Source organism: Lepus europaeus, chromosome 20 (genome assembly GCF_033115175.1).
Source record: "Lepus europaeus isolate LE1 chromosome 20, mLepTim1.pri, whole genome shotgun sequence".
Taxonomy (NCBI): domain Eukaryota; kingdom Metazoa; phylum Chordata; class Mammalia; order Lagomorpha; family Leporidae; genus Lepus; species Lepus europaeus.
Window position 1 is genome coordinate 56161696 of NC_084846.1, and position 18805 is coordinate 56180500.

Consider the following 18805-nt stretch of genomic DNA (forward strand, 5'->3'; position numbering starts at 1 on the left):
TTGACCATGGACTACCTTTTCTCCAGTGTGTGTTCTTAGCACCTTTTTTGAAGATCAGCTAGTTGCAGATACACGGGTTTATTTCTAGGTTCTGTGTTCAGTGAAGTCTCTATCTTTTGGTATTTTCTTTTTATTTGTTAAGTTTCTTTCAGTTTGAAGAACTCCCTTAAGCACATCTTGTGGGTCAGCTCTGGAGTGAGAAATTCTTTCAGCTTTTGTCTGGGGATCTCTCTCTCCTCCATATCTAAAGGATAGCTTTGCTGGGTACAGTGTTTTTCCTTGGCAGTTTTTTTTTTTCCTTCTCCCTCAGTATTGTGAAAGTCTTACCCTACTTTCTCAGCCAGGAAGTCTGTGGTTGGGTAAATGTGGACACCCTTGTGTGTTACCTGTTTCTTTTCTCTTACAGCATGGAGAATCTTCTATTTATCCTTGATTTTGGAAAACTTCAGCATAATATGTCCTGAGATAGACTTGGCTCAGTTGAATTTGACTACTGCCCTCTGATCTTCCTGTACCTGGACGGTTGTATTGTTCTCTAGGTTAGGGGATTTTTCTGCTATTCGTGCCCTACATACGCTTTTTACCTCTGGAATTCTCAAGTCCTTCTGAGCAGCGATAACTCAGATATCTGATCCTGTAATGTTGTCCTGAAGATGTGAGTTTTCGTTATTTCTCTTCATTCTTCTCTCCACCCCACATTGCCCCATGTTTTTTAAAGCACCATCTCTGAGCTCATTTTTTTTTTTTTAAACTCTTTCTTTGGTCTGGCCCATTCTGCTATTGACACCTTTTTTTGTGTGTTAAATTTTGCTTCATGTACTTTTCAATTCAAGGATTTGTTTGATTTTTTTCTAATTACTTCCATTTCTGTCAAGTTTCTCTGGTGCAGCAACAAATCATTTCTGTTTTCCTGAATCTTGCTGAGTGTCCCTAAAACAACTGTCGCGCACCTGCAAATCTTCATCTAGATGACTCGCTGTCTGTCAGTTACTGACATCTTACTTTGTTCATGAGGTGATGTCATGCTTCCCTGAAAGTTCTTGATGCATTTTGGCCTACAGCACACTGAAGGATGGGGACTTTCCCAGTCTTCGGAAGCAGGCTGGTCGGTCTGCTTGTTTTCCTAGAGCCTGTGAGCCCTTCTGTTATTCCAGCACTAGATGGTGCCCTGTGTCAAGGCCTGCTGCAGGCCCACTGTTAGTGTGTTGTCACTGCTCTGGCACCAGAGGGGGCCCCATCCCAGGTCTGTCCCAAATCCAAGGTTGCTGTATTATTTTGAATGGGCTGTTAGAGGCTCCAACAGTGAGCCAAGCACTGGTCTGGGGATTAAATCTATCTTTCAGTTCCATTTCCCCACAAACTTTCTGAAGTGCCCGCACAGACAGACATTTAGTGTTTTACACAAAGCAAGCACACCCCAAATAAGAAACAGTTGGTTATAAAGGATGTCAAAGTACCAAGAGCAGCAGAAGTCACCTTGATGCACTAGGAAGAGTGATCCTTCATTAGCACATTCAGGCTAGATAACTCACTCTAATACTATTGCCATTAGGTACACACAAGTTGCTCCTTCCTCTGCCTGAAATACTCTGACCCTGGTGTCTGTGAGTCTTATGCCCTGGTGGCCTTCCATCAGCAAGAATGAACAAGGGTCATCCTCCGAGACAGCTCTCCCCAGCTCACAGCATGTAAAGTAGCTTCTCTTAGAGCAGCACGTGTGACACACAGGATGTATTTCTTTGCTAACTGCCCAGCTTGTTTACAGGAATGTATGTTCTAGGACAGCAGAGATTTTGTTTTGTGCACTGCCATCTCCCCAGAACACGGAAAGAGTGTTCATCTAAGAGTGAATGCATAACAAACATTTGTTGAAGAAATGAGTCACTTAGTGAGAAAGTATATGTTTTAAATTATTTTCCATTTTGTAGAACATCTGTAACACAGTAATTCAAGAATACTTAGGGCAAAATCATTTTCTTTCACCATGTGAGCTAATCCGAATCTCTACATGCCAGTTGTCTTCTAGTAGAAGTTTCTTAGCATACGCCATATGATTAGCTATTCCACTAGAGGGAGATCCCACTGATAGCGCCTTCCTCAAGGCAAATGACTCACGCTCACTACCAACACTCCTATGAGCTTAGACGCACAGAACATCCTTTATTAGTGCACCCATCTCATGTCTCCATAGATGAATCACTATTTATTTTCCTAACATCTTAATTTTCATGGGCTTTCTCAACATTTTTCTTCCACATGGACTTTTTCTTTTTTTTTTTTTTTTTCCTCATAAAAACTTGACCCGGGGGGATCAATTTTATGTATAAAATCTTAATAAAAGCAGAGCCAGGAGTGCAGGACCTGGGATTCTGGGTATTAATTTTCTATGCAATTTCCAATTTAACACCAGTTTTTTTTTTTTCATTTTCAATTATCTTTATATACAGAAGATCGATTCAGTATATACTAAGTAAAGATTTCATCAGTTTGCACCCACACAGAAACACAAAGTGAAAAATACTGTTTTAGTACTAGTTATAGCATCACTTCACATTGGACAACACATTAAGGACAGATCCCACATGAGATGTAAGTACACAGTGACTCCTGTTGTTGACTTAACAATTTGACACTCTTGTTTATAGCATCAGTAATCTCCCTAGGCTCCAGTCATGAGTTGCCAAGGCTATGGAAGCCTTTAGGGTTCGCCGACTTTGATCTTATTCTGATAGGGTCATAGTCAAAGTGGAAGTTCTCTCCTCCCTTCAGAGAAAGGTACCTCCTTCTTTGATGGCCCCGTTCTTTCCACTGGGATCTCACGAGCAGAGATCTTTCATTTAGGTCTTTTTTTTTTTTCCCAGGGTGTCTTGGCTTTCCATGCCTACAATACTCTCATGGGCTCTTCAGCCAGGTCCGAATGCCTTAAGGGCTGATTCTGAGGCCAGAGTGCTATTTAGGACATCTACCATTCTGTGAGTCTGCTGTGTCTCCCGCTTCCCATGTTGGATTGTTCTCTCCCTTTTTGATTCTATCAGTTAGTATTAGCAGACACTAGTCTTGTTTGTGTGATCCCTCTGATTCTTAGACCCTATCAGAGTCATCAATTGTGAACTGAAATGGATCACTTGGACTAGCGAGATGGCACTGGTACACGCCACCTTGATGGGATTGCATTGGAATCCCCTGGCACGTTTCCAACTCCACCATCCGGGGCAAGTCTGATTGAGCATGTCCCAAATTGTATATCTCCTTCCTCTCTTTTTCCCACTCTTATATTTAACAGGGATCAATTTTCAGTTAAAATTTAAACACCTAAGATAATTGTGTGTTAATTACAGAGTTCAACCACTAGTACTAGAACAACAACAACAAAATACTAAAAAGGATAAAGTATTACATTGTACATCAACAGTCAGGACAAGAGCTGATCAGGTCATTGTTTCTTATAGTGTCTATTTCACTTCAACAGGTTTCCCCTTTGGTGCTCAGTTAGTTGTCACCGATCAGGGAAAACAAATGATATTTGTCTCTTTGGGACTGGCTTAATTCACTCAGCATGATGTTTTCCAGATTCCTCCATCTTGTTACAAATGACTGGGTTTCATTGTTTTTGACTGCTGTATAGTAATCTATAGAGTACATGTCCCATAATTTCTTTATCCAGTCTACTGTTGATGGGCATTTGGGTTGGTTCCAGGTCTTAGCTATTGTGAATTGAGCTGCAATAAACATTAATGTGCAGATGGCTTTTTTGTTTGCTAAATTAAGCACTTGGGCCCCTGCACCCAAGCAGGATATCTGGAAGAAGCTCCTGGCTCCTGGCTGTGGATCAGCTCAGCTTCAGCTGTTGCGGACATCTGGAGAGTGAATCAGCAGATGGAAGACCTCTCTCTCTGTCTCTCCCTCTCACTGTCTGTAACTTTACCTCTCAAATAAATAAATATTTTAAAAAATCCTCACTCTATCAAAGTTCAATCTTTTTTTATTAAAGATTTATTTATTTGAGAGGCAGAGTTATAGATAGGCAGAGAGAGAGAGAGAGGTAGAGAGAAAGAGAGGTAGGTCTTAAATCCGCTGGTTCACTCCCCAGATGGCCACAATGGCCAGAGCTGTGCCGATCCAAAGCCAGGAGCCAGAAGCTTCTTCCAGGTCTCCCATGTGGGTGCAGGGGCCCAAGGACCTGGACCATCTTCCACTGCTTTCCCAGGCCACAGCAGAGAGCTGGATTGGAAGTGGAGCAGTGAGGACCTGAAACAGCACCCATATCAGATGCTGGCACTGCAGGCGGTAGTCCCAACCACTACGCCACAGAACTAGCCCCCAAAGTTCAGTCTTGAACATTTAATTTTACCTCCTACCCATACAAGATAGACCCCTACTGCTCCACCCTACTCCTAAATCACTGCCTGATGTCCCCTTGTTTTCAAGTCTTCAAATCTTAGACTTTTCTTCAGTGTTTTACCAAAAATTTCTTAGGAATGCTCCTTTTAAATACTCACAGCCGATGGTCATAAACCTGCAATAGCTTGCTTTTTTAAGAATTAAAACAGTTGGAGCTACAAGACAATACTGGAATCCTTTAATTCAGCTTTTATCTACCATCCAATTAGAAAAGGTGACTTCTTGTAGGAAACCAAGAACCCAATATTCAACTCTTTAGAATTCAGTATTTAAATTAATACAAGATTCACCAACATTACTGGGACTCTCATCTACTGGTCAGCTGCTCAGCAGCTACTTATCATCCTAAAGGTGTCTTGTGCCTGCCTGCCTTGACTGTCATGGTCACTTTCTCCAGGGCTGACACCCCTCACACAACTCCTTTATGTCTCATCATACTTAGTGCCACAGAGTAAGAGGTGAAGTAGTATGGTGGAAAGCATCTAAAGCAAATCCAAAAATGGTAGTGATGATACAAATCTATGATACCGATAATAGTATCCTAACAGCATGGCTACTACATCCTCTAGGATGGCGAGAACCACCAAAGGAGGTAGTGGCAGCTTCCCCTTACATCAAAAACCTGCCTGAGCCAATCGTGAAACTCCAGGATTGTGGTTCCAGTTCTATGCACACGGAAACAATAGCCACAATGGGAAAACAAGTACAGGCATTGAATCTACAGACTGTCACTGCAGTCACTTCAATGCAAAGCAGAGGCTTAAGGAAGGATCTGGACCACAAGCCAGGTCTGATAGATCTTAAAATTGCAGGTGGTTCTTCACACACACACACACACACACACACACACACTTTTAAATTCTGAATGGCATACATATATATTGTTTAAGCTTTTATTTATTTATTTTAAAGATTTATTTATTTTTTATTTGAGAGGTAGAGTTACAGAAAGTGAGAGGGAGAGACAAAGACCTTCCTTCCGTTGGTTCACTCCCCAATTGGCTGTAATGGTCAGAGTTGGGCCAATCTGAAGCCAGGAGCCAGGAGCTTCTTCTGGGTCTCCCACATGGGTACAGGGGCCCTGGGATTTGGGCCATCTTCTACTGCTTTCCCAGGCCATAGCAGAGAGCTGGATTGGAAGTGGAGCAGCCAGGACCAGAACCAACACCCATATGGGATGCTGGTGCTGCAGGTGGAGGGTTAACCTACTGCGCCACAGTGCTGGCCCCTTATTTATTTGAAAGTCAGAGTTACACACACACAGAGAAAGAGAGAGAGAGAGAGAGAGAGAATAAAAGAGATCTTCCAGCTGCTGGTTCACTCCCTAAATGGTAGCAATATCTGGGATGGGACAGGTGGAAGCCAGGAGCAGCTTCTGGGTCTCCCACATGTGTGCAGGAGCCCAAACTCTTGGGCCATCTTCCACTGATATCCCTATATGGGAAATGGAGCTATATGGGAGCTATATGGGAAATGGAGCACCCTGGACTTGAACTGGTGCTCATATGGGTGCTGGCATCGCAGGCGGCAGCTTAACCTGCTGCACCATGACACCAGCTCCCTGAATGGCACACATATTGATCAACAGAAATCTTTTAAAAACTAAACTAATCAAACTATGCACAATAAGTTAACAAGTGGCAGATGCAATTCTGCCATAAGCCAGAGAGAGGGAAAGGTGAAACTGTTAGGGTTACCAATGTTCAAAGACAGGGAAAGCAAGAACAGCCCTGGGGAAGAGACTCACACTGGCCACTCCGCTGTGAATGCTGCACGCTGGGCCATGAGCCACACGAATCCAGGAGCATCTGCCAAAGATTTCAGACAGCTGTGCAAGCACTCTCTGCCATTTGTTCAGCTGTTCTGAAGTGAGGGAGGCTCATATTCCCAGGGTTCCACCGGATCAACTCCCTTTGCAATTGGGAACAGTATGATTAGAATACAAATTTTTTAATATTAGCTGTGATTTTGTCACTACGAATATATATACACCTGGATGAATGCATCTGCTGGCTATTTTTGCAACTAATAATATATCATATCACATCTGAAAACGAGTATTGCTGAAGAAATGAAAACAAATTATGCCTTCCACCTAAGAGCAGAGTTACTGCTTAGAGAAAGTCTGTTCATCTGACATTTCCAAATCTTTTGTCAAAAATTTCATCACCTTTCCTCCTTTCTCACAAATAAGCATCACAATTTCAAGGAAAATGATTTAATGATGAGATCCCAGAGTGCAGCACAGCCAGTTCACCTCGTATTTATGAACATGGTTATTATGTTTTGGAAATGAATTGCCTGCATTTGTTAGAAATGCAAACTGCTCCCTCCACCAAAGGGGAGTTAAAAAAAAAAAAAAGGAAATGAAAACCAAGACAAAAAATAAATGCTTTGACTGACTGATATTAGTTGCCATCCATATTTTATATAAAGACTCAGTGTGTGGGAGCTAATTACATTAGTTATCTTGGGTAACAAGCTATTAAATTTGTGCTTCAAAGTTATTAGCCACCTTTCTATATACAGTTCAGAGGGAAATGAATAGACTTAATCCCTATATTAAAACACAGAACAAACCAAATGATCCTGTGTTTCATGACTTTTCAAAGTTCATTATCTCCTTGGCAATGCCTTGCCAGGGGCCAGATACACAACTACCAGTCTAGAGCGGAGTCTCCGGCGGTTTACATCACAAGCCTGCTAATGTGCAGTTAATCGCCATTTAACAGTCATTCCTCTTCAGACCACATGTAAAAGGTCACTCAGGACAAGCATTCTTTCCCAGTGATTCAACCATACTGGGTTTGTAAAACTTCCTCTTCCACTGATTACACAAGTCCTGAGGGAGTTTGCTCCTTTAATGTGATATATAGCTAGCATTTACAAATGCAGACAATCAAGTGGAAAAATGAAATATTTAAGTGGATAACATTTAATGTCAAAAGAAGTCGAAGATTTCTCCTTTTTTGGTTTCAACTAAGTCTTCAGGACAAAACATCATTTAATTCTAGGGCTGAAATTTTATGTAGATGACAATATTCATCTCCTAATTATCAAAATAGATTTTAATTAAAAGAGCATTACACATAAAATATAACTGCAGTAAGTGAAAGATTATTGCCATCAATCATGATGCTTATCTACACTTGAGGGTCTCTGCTCCAACAAGAGCAAACAGTAGTTTAGTGCATCAATAACCCAACGGGAAATTTAAAATGATTTATTTCTCTGACTTATTAAAAACCGAGTCATAGCCCAAAGATCTCTGAATACCCATTAAATTAGGAAACTATTACTGTAAAATTAAGAAATAACAGTAAAATAACCACACGGGAAGCAATCCAGCAAGATCTTACTCACTGGAAATTGTATTATACAAGTATTTCAAATGAAGAGTTTGAGTAAACTCTGTTAATGAATTATGCATTAATGGAACTCATTTTTGTGGCTCTATTGCTATGTAACATTCCTCACTTATGTAACCACTTCCCCTTCTTTAAAATTCATCTGGAAATAACAAGATTTCTATATGATTTCCTTTTGAAGTGCTCTGATTTCAAATACAGAAAGTTAACAATTTCAGCACAAAATAAACCCATGATTTGATCAGAGTATATAATTACTATTCAATACCTATCATAAAGTGAAAAGTTCAGTAGGGTCAAAGTTTAGGAAATTATTCTCAGAATACAATTTAGTGGTATTATCATCATGTTTGAGTTCTGAATATATTAAAAAGGTAAATATTTGAAGAGATAGTTTATAATAAAAACTATACAATCCAAACTACCGCCCATTAAAATTCCTTCCTCTGCCATTTTTCAATGATAAAATATTTGAAAAAGTTTATTATATTTCTAAGAAAATAACTTTGGAAAAATAATTTAAAATCACTGGATGAAAAGGGCAAGTAGGGTGGAAGAAAAGGAAAAATGTTGATGAAAACTGTACCTTTATGCTATGGAGTCAGAAAAGGTAAATAATTTCTTCTTAGGTGGGAAAACTCAATTTTGCATAAGCGTACTTCAAAAGTTCATGGAAAATGGAAGTAAAACATCAGTTTATTTTGCTGCCAAATATCTTGAAATCCATTTTAAAAGGCTTTCATAATACACATTTTCATGACTACCTGAAGATCTCATGTGTCATTTCTTCCTAACAGACTCAGTACAGTCTCAATGAAGTCAATCAAATATTTTCTTGGGAATAAGGAGAAGGAAAGGGTTCATGACTTTCAATGAAGGGATGGATGTGTAAAACCAGTGAACACACTCAGGAAAACACAATTTTATTGAATTTAAGATTTTCAGGTCTAATAATCATTCTTAATTATTCTGGCAGCACTTTATGATGGTGAGAATCATCAAACAGGCTATCCATATTGTGCTCCCTTAACTAAACAACGTCTCATCCTCACAACAGAATCAGCACTCACCTGGCACTAAGAATGGCAGGCTTCGGAATTTCTTTTTTAACAAGTAGTACTCATTGCACATTGTTAAGTGAGCACAACAAGTATGAATGAATCACCTGTGTAGAACATGTATCAAAGAAAATGTAAAGAGGATTTATCTCAAAAGACAAAACGTGGCTTCTCTGGGTAGTAGGGCAATGAGTCTTTTTTTCAGCTTTTATGCTTCTTGGTATTGTGAGAATTCTCCACTATAAAGATGAATATGCATTATTTTAGCATCATAAGAATTCATTTTAACATCTGGGTGTGAGAATTTACAGACACCAAATAAATGAAATGAAAGGAAGTAAATACAGATAGTTTCTAGGAGGGGAAAAAAACACAGCAGGATCACACTTTGAAGAGGGTTTCTTTGGAAGGGATTCCACTGTCCATCTGCTGGTAGTGTACAGGAACTCATTGGCATGTAGGACATTGCATGCAGGAATCACCCTTGCCTTGATTTCCTAGTTTGCAGTTTCCTTTTCTTCTGATTGGATCACTGGCATTGAGGTGAATACAACAGCAATGGCGTCTCAAGCCACATCACTATACCAGCAGTTCTTACACTTAATGACAGCCATACTTTAATGCTGCACTTGCATAACTAAAATGAATGATAAACCAAAAACTACATTTCTTGACATAGTCCTAAATGACTTAATACAGGAGTTTTATCACAGAAGGTAAAAGTATGTTGTTAATGGTAACTACAATATATTTAGTTTGAATTTTTTTTTTAAAGAAGACTGTGTTGGATAAAAACTTAATCATCTTCACAGATTCTTTTAACATCCTCCTTTTTTTTTTTTTAATTTTTGACAGGCAGAGTGGACAGTAGAAGGAGACAGAGAGAAAGGTCTTCCTTTGCCGTTGGTTCACCCTCCAATGGCCGCCGCGGTAGGCACGCTGCAGCCGGCGCACCGCGCTGATCCGATGGCAGGAGCCAGGTGCTTCTCCTGGTCTCCCATGGGGTGCAGGGCCCAAGGACTTGGGCCATCCTCCACTGCACTCCCTGGCCACAGCAGAGAGCTGGCCTGGAAGAGGGGCAACTGGGACAGGATCGGTGCCCCGACCGGGACTAGAACCCGGTGTGCCGGCGCTGCAAGGCGGAGGATTAGCCTTTTAAGCCACGGCGCCGGCCGACATCCTCCTTTTTTTAAATATTGATTAAAAAAAAAAAGATTTTATTTATTTGAGTGGTAGAGTTACAATCAGAGAGAAGGAGAGACAGATAGAAAGGTCTTCCATTCACTTGTTTGTTCCCCAAACAGCTCCAGCTCCTGGCTGGAGCTGGGCTGATCCAAAGCCTAGAGCCAGGAGCTTCCTCCAGGTCTCCCATGCAGGTACAGGGGCCCAAGGACTTGGGCCATCTTCTACTGCTTTCCCAGGCCATAGCAGTGAGCTGGATTGGAAGAGGAGCAGCTAGGACACAAACTGGCACCCATATGTGATGCTGGTGCTGTAGGAGAGGTTTAGCCTACTACCCAACAGCGCCAGCCCCAGATTGATTGATTTATTTGAAAGTCAGAGTTATAGACAGAGAAGGAAAGAAAGAGATAGAGAGGTCTTCCTTCTACTGGTTCACTCCCTAAATGGCTACAACAAACCAGGGCTGGCCCAAGCAGAGCCAGGAGGCAGGAGCCTCTTTCAGGCCTCCCAAGTGGTTGGCAGGGGCCCAGGGACTTGGGCCATCTTCTGCTGCTTTCCCAGGCACACCAGCAAGGAGCTCGTTCAGAAGTGGAACAGCCAGGACTGGAACAGTAGCCCACATGGTAAGCTGGCACTGCAGGTGGCAGTTTAACCCTTTGTGCCACAGCATTGGCCCTTAGGTTAGAATTCTTTTAACAAAAGTCTTAAGTTGTATAGCTCTGATTCCGTATTTTGAATAACAGATTTATATGATCAGCCCACATGATGCAATGAAGATAACAACAATTTATATTGTATTTGCTGTCAGTCATAGTCCTAAAATCAACCAGTGAGGTTTGTTCTATAATTATCTCTCATTTCACACACAGGGAAACAAAGACTCAGAAGGCCACCAAGTCCCTTGCTCAAGGTCTCGCAGCCTAAAAGTGACAGCACTGGGTGCTAACCTAGAAAGTCTGGTACCAGAAGATTTGCTTTTTGCATATTTTCATGATTTTAAATAAACATTTAATTTTAGAATAGTTCTAAACACACAGAAAGTCTATAAGAAAACTATAATAGGAAGGTGTTCATGTCTACCGCTCACCCAGTTTTCCCCCTTGCTAAATGCTTACATTAATACTGCCTCTGTCAGAACTAAGGAAGCCACACTGACACAATGATATTAACAGAACGCCATACTTTACTTGGATGTCCCCAGCTGTTTTCTAATGTGTTCCAGTCCGGGATCCCTGTGAGTTATGTCTCCCCAGAACCCTCTCGGTTGTGAAGGTTTTCCAGACATTCCTTGGTTTTGATGACTGTAACAGTTTTGGGGAGTACTGTCCAGGTATTTTGTAACACATCTTCCAAATGGGGTCTGTGTGATCTGTAGTTCACACCGGACTGGGGTTATGGTTTGGGGAGCAAGAGCCTACATACGGCATCAAGAGGATCTGCTTTCAACATGCCCGCTCCCAACGACGAGGAACTGTCGGCTCGGTGTCTCCACTGTAAAGTTACCATCCCTCAGGTCCACCACTTGTTTAGTTTACTTTACAGGAGAAAATTAATCAGAGACCACAATCAAAGGCAGGGGAGGGAGCTGGCAGAAGTTAAGCTCCACCTACTTGAAGGGCTGTGGGTATCCAAGCAAATGATATAGAATGCTTCCGTAGGGGCCTCACTTTCAACCCAACACTCTGTACGGCCAGTCACATTGTATTCTTCCCCACCATGCTGGCACATTACTCATGTGTGAGAGTTTAAAAACACAATTCTTAACTAATCCCTACCTTTTCACAGGTCCAAAGACACATCAGAACTAAATGTGACAACAAACTGGTTTTAAATTATGATCCACAGACAACTACAGGATTCCGCACTCAGCGATGAACTAGAAGCTACGTTTTCTCAGAAGCACTCGGAAAGAACTTACCAGAAATATTCGCTCAAGTTGATCCTGAATGTCTTTCATTCCCGGAAAAGCAGCAACTCCTTGGATCATTTCAACAAAGATGCAGCCGACTCCCCTAAAGAGACAGGAAAGAATCCTTAAAAAAGACTTCAATGCAGTCTGCTTTGAAAACTAACCCTGGAATTAAAACATCCACCCCTACAGAGGAGAAGCAATAAGTAAATTACATTATTCCATGCCAGGCAACACACGCCTAGATCCCCTAATGTTCCTCCTGCCCCATCTCTGACCATCGCCCTCAGGGTGTTCTAAATAGAGGAGCTACCAAGTGCTCAGAAAACAGCAGTCACCGAAGAAACAGAACACACCACTGACTTGTTCCTTACTTTCAGGATATAGCCGAGACTGTCCGTGGTGTCCACAGTGTTGTTCTGACATCCTTTCCTAACTGCTGTTTTGCAAAGCTCATAGGTATAGCAATCACTAGCTGTCCAGTGATTCTCAGTCATTTTTGCATCAGAATCCAGGGAACTTTCAAAAATGGCAAATGCTCTAGCCATACACCCCAGAGATTCTCTCAGTCTAGGCTGGAGCCAGCACAGCCATGCCTGCTTGGATGACTCAGGGCAGCTTCGCTGCAGAGCACCAAGCCAGACTGAACTACCCGAGTGCTAAGCCAAAATCTACACCACTTACCGCAAGTTGCTTCTCTACCTAGAATCTGCTCCTTCTGCACCTATATGATCTTGATAGCTCAAACTCAGCCTCTACATTTCTACTTAAATGCCATCTCCTCCACGAAGCCTTCCTCGCACCTTCCAGCAGACAACTTACTGGTTAGGTCCTTAATCAATATACCAGCTATCTACTATGATCCACCTCTTCTCTTAGCTTAATTTGCAGGGCTCTCAGCTCCTATCTGGCTGGCAATCCAGCGATTCTGGGGAGCTCGACTTTCAGATCACAGCAGACTGCACCTACCCAGCAGTACCAAACAATCCATAGGATGAGCAAAGAGCCAGTTAGATCCTTCTGCTGGGACTCTGGAGATCAGGTGAGATGGGACCAGAGTGGGTAGGTGGGCTAAGTCCTGTTAATGGCACAGTACTAGCATAAATGGTCACATATTCCTGCAAAGTTCCCTGAATTGACCTAGTTCCTATCATCTGGAGGCCTGGATGTTTAGAAAATCTGGTGGTTTTTGTAGATCTCTCTAACTCCTGACAATTATTTTAAATTCAGGGTTTATTTTTTTAAAAAATATTGATCTATTTATTTGGAAGGCAGGGGGGAGAGAGAGAGAGAGAGAGAGAGAGAGAGAGAGAGAGAGAGTCTTTCATCCACTGGTTCACTCTCCAAATGGCCACAACGGCCAGAGCTGGGCCAATCCGAAGCCAGCAGCCAAGAGCATCTTCTGGTCTTCCACGCAGGTGCAGGGGCCCAAGGACTTGGGCCATCTTCTGCTGCTGCAATCCCATTAAATTTAGGATAAGGAAACCCCTGTCTAACTTATTTTAGAACCTGAAGATTAAGGGAAAGTGACCTATTTCTTTATAGCTCCTCTGGTTGTTATCACAGTTACATATAAACAATGTTTTGAATTAAACATTGCAGAAATCTCTTCCCTTTATTCCACATAATTTCTACTTAAATTAAACTCAAGTAGGATCAAATGGACTAAAAACAAATACTACTTTATGCCATAAAATAATTTTATTAAAGTAGTAAAGAGATAATTTCAAGTCAGTGTGCTAGGCAGATGTGTTTTAATCTAATCTGTATTCAATTCAGATGGAACAGACAAGATAGTATGAAAAGAATTATTTTATTAACATACTAAATGCAATAATATGCTTGTAAATACTAAGGCTTTAGATGTCTGGTTAAGACTATTTAAAATTCCAGTATTATGATTTTCCAAATTGTTCTGCCAAGAATTATTTTCTAAGACTACTAAAGTACATTTCATTTTTTAAAAAATAAGGTTTAATTCATCATTTTTGCTTTATGGTTTGTGCTTTTTAAAAAAGATTATTCTATTTATTTGAAAGGCAGAATTAGAGAGAAAGAAAGAGAGAGAGAAACAGAGAGAGAGAGAGAGAGAGAGAAAGATCTTCAATCACTGGTTCACTCCCCACATGGCCGCAATGGTAGGGGAGACCAAGCCAAAGCTAAGAGTCAGGGGTCAGGAGTTTCTTCTGAGTCTCCCACATGGGTGCAGGGGCCTAAGCACTTGGTCCAGCTTCCACTGCTTTTCCAGGCACATCAGCAGGGAGCTGGATTAGAAGTGGAGTGGCTGGGGCTCAAACTGCCACCCAAATGGGATGCCGGTGTTCCAGGTGGTAGCTTTACCTGCTATGCCACAACACTGGCCTTGATGTACATTTCCATTGTCTTCTTACTCAAGTATATATAAAATATCTTGGATCATTTTAATATTTACTTTTGATTTATTTTTAAGGCAAAGACACAAACACATAGAGAGAAATCCCCCAACTACTGATTTACTCCCCAAATTCTTACAACACATAGGCCTGGGCCAGGCAGAGACCATTAACTGGGAACTCCAGTGCTTTCCCAGGCCATAAACAGAGCTGGATTGAAAGAAGAGCAGCCAAGACACGAACCAACACCCATGTGGGATGCCAGTGCCATAACGGGAGGCTTAGTCTACTATGCCATAGCACTGGCACCTGCTAAGAGGCATCTTAACTGCTGCACCAAGCACCTACCCCAATATCTTGGATCTTAGCACCTTCCTTTTATTCCCATTCAGAATATACTCTATTTTCTTCGTTACAGCCATGTGGGAAGACCATCAGTGGAAGCCATGGATACCTCACCATGTACACAGCTAAGGTAGCTGGGGAGGTAAGTATTGCTCTGTTAGGAGTACTGTTATAATTCCTTTTACTACCAATGTGTGTAGTCTGTATCATCTCCACAGTGTGGTACTAAGAACAATTAAGAGGTAAATCTGTATAGCAATTCTATTCAGTTGGAATGAAATGATACAGCTTTTCTATGGGCTCTGATTTGCTTACCTGGCTAGGGGACTTCAACTTTCATTTCTTTTTTTTTTTTTTTTTTTTTTAAGAAAACCTTACTGAATAAATATAAATTTCGAAAGTACAACTTTTATATTATAGTAGTTCTTCCCCCCACAAGCACCCTCCCACCTGCAAACCACACCATCTCCTACTCCTTCTCCCATCCCATTCTTCATTAAGATTCATTTTTAATTATTTTTAGATACAGAAGATCAACTCTATACTAAGTAAAGATTTCAACAATTTGCATCCACACAGACAAAGTATAAAGTACTGTTTGAATATCAGTTTTACCGTTAATTCGCATAGTACAACACATTAAGGACAGAGATCCTACATGGGGATTAAGTGCACAGTGACTCCTGTTGTTGATTTAACAATTGACACTCTTATTTATGACGTCAGTAATCACCTGAGGCTCTTGTCATGCGCTGCCAAGGCTATGGAAGCCTCTTGAGTTCACAAACTCTGACCTTATTTAGACAAGGCCACAATCAAAGTGGAAGTTCTCTCCTCCCTTCAGAGAAAGGTACCTCCTTCTTTGATGGCCCTTTCTTTCCATTGGGATCTCACTCACAGAGATCTTTCATTAGGTCATTTTTTGCCACAGCCTCAGGATCAGCCCTTAAAGCATTCGGATCTGGCTAAAAAGCCCATGAGTTTCTCAGGCATGGAAAGTGAACTTGCATTTCTAATGGCTATTTCCTATGACACCATCTTTCTCCAAGATGCTTGAGGGTGTACCAGTGAAACGGAAAGAACTAGACTTAAAGGCCATACAAAAGACAAACATAACATACAAGAAAACGTAAAAAGTAGAACTGTAAAAGAAATCAGCATATCAATAGAGAATTCTTCATTACTGGAACAATCTTTATTGCCAAATAGCAATAAAAGCCCTTTGGTTAATATGAAGAGACCATCGCCTGCTTTTCTTGTCCCCCCCCCCCCCCCCCATTCCCTTTCCATCCCTCATTAGTCCTGGGCTCCCTTCTCCCTGGATGGATTTAGTGGACTGCACTGAGTGGTCCACTGAGAAAGAATCCGTCCACTTGAGCACCGTACTTGGGATACACAATCTTCTATCAGGAAACGCCTAATTTGGTGCTTCTTTCAGAACACGAGTAATTATGTAATGATTACCCACTTCATCTAAATTTTTCAAGAATAAGTACTGGTCACAAAAGCTTCCAATTAAAAGTATCATAGAATGCAGTGTGTTCAAACTCTAATTTTACAACTACTTACCTGGTATGGTGATACATTAAACAACCACCTACGTTTACAAATCTTTCATTTCTTTTGAACTCAAAAATCCCAAATTTATTTTATGTCACAAGCATGCAAATGACTTTTTCATCAAAATTCAAAACAAGATTTTAAGCAGAGTTCATGATTCTTTTTCAGTACAAAATAGTAAAGATGCTCTCCTAGGTCTGAAAGTGAGAGAGTTTGAGTTTTTGTTATGAAAAAGAATATAAAATTATGAATAAAAAAACTGGGTATAAAAGTGAATTTAGAGAAAATTAAAAGGCATTACAACTTTTTAAAGAAAATGTATTAAAAATTCAGAAAAATAAACTAATATTTATTATTAACTGATGAGCCTTTCTGATATTTTTCTTTCTGCAATCTTGGCTATCCAATGTTCAACAAATTTTCCTCTAGCACGAAGATGACACTGGCTTTGGGTGTTCTTCCTAACGGAAATTTTTCAGTTGTGTTTCTCACTGTAGGGAAGGATATGTAAACTGTTGGGACTGTTGTCAATTTGGGGAAATCTCTACCACGTTCCTTTCACACAGTTCTATATGCTATAAGCACAATAACTCCAATATTCAGTATGTCACATAGTGCCAAGACAACCAAGGAGCATGAGTCAGCATGCCTTACTCAGGATGGAGGCCTGAGGACCCACGTGCCCGAAGACCGGGGCCTGAGCGGGCGGATTATGTAGTGACAAAGCCAGCAGAGGGCAAGGGCCCTCCAGGTAACCAAGGAAGCTTCACAGAGCCCTCTGCTGTTAGGCCTTGAAGCAGACATGGAATAAAGGGTTCAAAAGAGAGCAGAAATCCTCATTCTGTGCTAAGAAGTTTGCATTTTACCACTAGGATGGTAGTGTATGGGATGCAGAGATTAAAACAAAACAAAAACAGGGAAGGAGTAACAACTTATCTCCCTCAGAGCAGCAGCAGGTAAATTCAGTGTTACCTCTTTGGGAACACATCCCAATCTCTCAGACTGGGTGGGACTTCCTAACCCCAAGGTATCCATGATCCTTTCTACCACTGTAATTTATCTGCTTACCTGAGAATGTCATAGCCATCATCACCTTTCTTAGATCTACGACCTCTGCTTTGAAGACACCTTCAAATGATTGAGGAAACTATTGTGGCAGCACGGCAACAGTATCAGACTTGAATGAAAGGGAGTCAGGTCAGGAAAGGGACCGACCAGCTCATACACATTCCAATGTTCATTAAAGTCCTGTTGCAATTTTATGGTGCAGGCTAACGCTGCATCTTTCAACTAGTATGACAATTCATGACATCCAGCAGCACAATATGCAAAGAACACCTGCACTTGATGCATAAAAATTCATGTGTAATGAACTCGGTTTTCTCACAAAGACATAACTGTATATAGAAGATGGTAATTAACCCAATAAAAATTATACCTCATGAAGCAGTATGAAATAGGACCTAGAAGTTACTATTTATCAGTAGACCTTCAGCCAATTTTGGTTTTAGCTAAAACATCAAAAATCAAACATTGTTCTCCTTCTTCCCTAAGCTTCAAGGCAATAATTAGGATCAATCTCAATGGACAATACAGAAAAAACTTTAATATTTGAAAACATGGTACAACTAAAAAAAAAATATGAGTTTAAGTTTTTAATTTAATTTTAATTTTAGCAAAGGTTTGTCACTCCTCAGGAAAAAGAGCTTCACCCAGAAAATGCTAGCTTCAGTCTCAAGTGACAGCATTTTCTGGCAGCACCCACAGCATGGCCCACACACCCCACAGGTGCAGAGGGGATCACAGCCCACCCGAGGACACTATCGTGGGTGGGGAAGCCCGGAGTCTCCCCTAACGTAGATTCCCCTAACTGAAAATTAGAAGAGGCTTCTACTCAAGTTCAGAGAATCAGTTAGAGTTGTTCAGAACCAACTGCATGATGAAAACATTTATAAAGGGGGCTTGCAAATAAAGACACCATGAACCTGCATCTGACACAAGGCCAACAGGTGAACAGAACCATGACTCGCTGTTGAGTTAGTTCTTCTGCCTTTTCCCCCTGTAAGCAGTGTGCTGGTACCAGGAATCTCCTCGAAGCCTGCGTTCACCCAAAGAATAATAATAACAACGACACTGGGAGCACTGTGATGCGTATGTCGACCACGTGGGGTTTTGCTGGAATCTGCATTCTGTTTTCCCAGGTATGGGTGCAGGGCTGATGTCCCGCATTTTGAACAAGCTTCCCAGCGATGTGGAGGAGACTGTTCTCAAAATCAGATATTGAAGAGTAAGAATCTAAAAGGACCAAGGGGGGGCTTCTGGCTCAGATTTGAATTCTCTGATCGTGCATTCTGGTTCCAGTCAAAGGAACAACAAAGAAAAAAGCAAACCAGTGAAAATAAGGTAGATTAAATGTGAAACACAATGTGAATTAACCTGTGGGGATAGAATACCAACTCAAAAAGGTTCCACGTTAATTAACCTAATAGGCAATCCTACGTAGCCATGCTTCACCGAAATATGCCATTACACACTGAAAGCTGAGTTATGATGCACAAAGGTAGCCATTTATTTGGCTCACTTTTCTCTGAAGGAATGGATTTAGTTACA

General features: G+C 41.1%; 1 protein-coding gene across 2 annotated transcripts in view; it reads right to left on the reverse strand.

The window, feature by feature from the left end:
* Window positions 1–18805, reverse strand: part of CDK14 (cyclin dependent kinase 14) — a 614674-nt gene that overhangs the window by 209727 nt on the left and 386142 nt on the right. For both annotated transcript variants that reach the window (XM_062178077.1, XM_062178078.1), the window contains exon 10: window positions 11928–12021. In XM_062178077.1, coding sequence (XP_062034061.1) covers window positions 11928–12021 — 94 coding nt within the window. The remainder of the gene's footprint in view (window positions 1–11927; window positions 12022–18805) is intronic.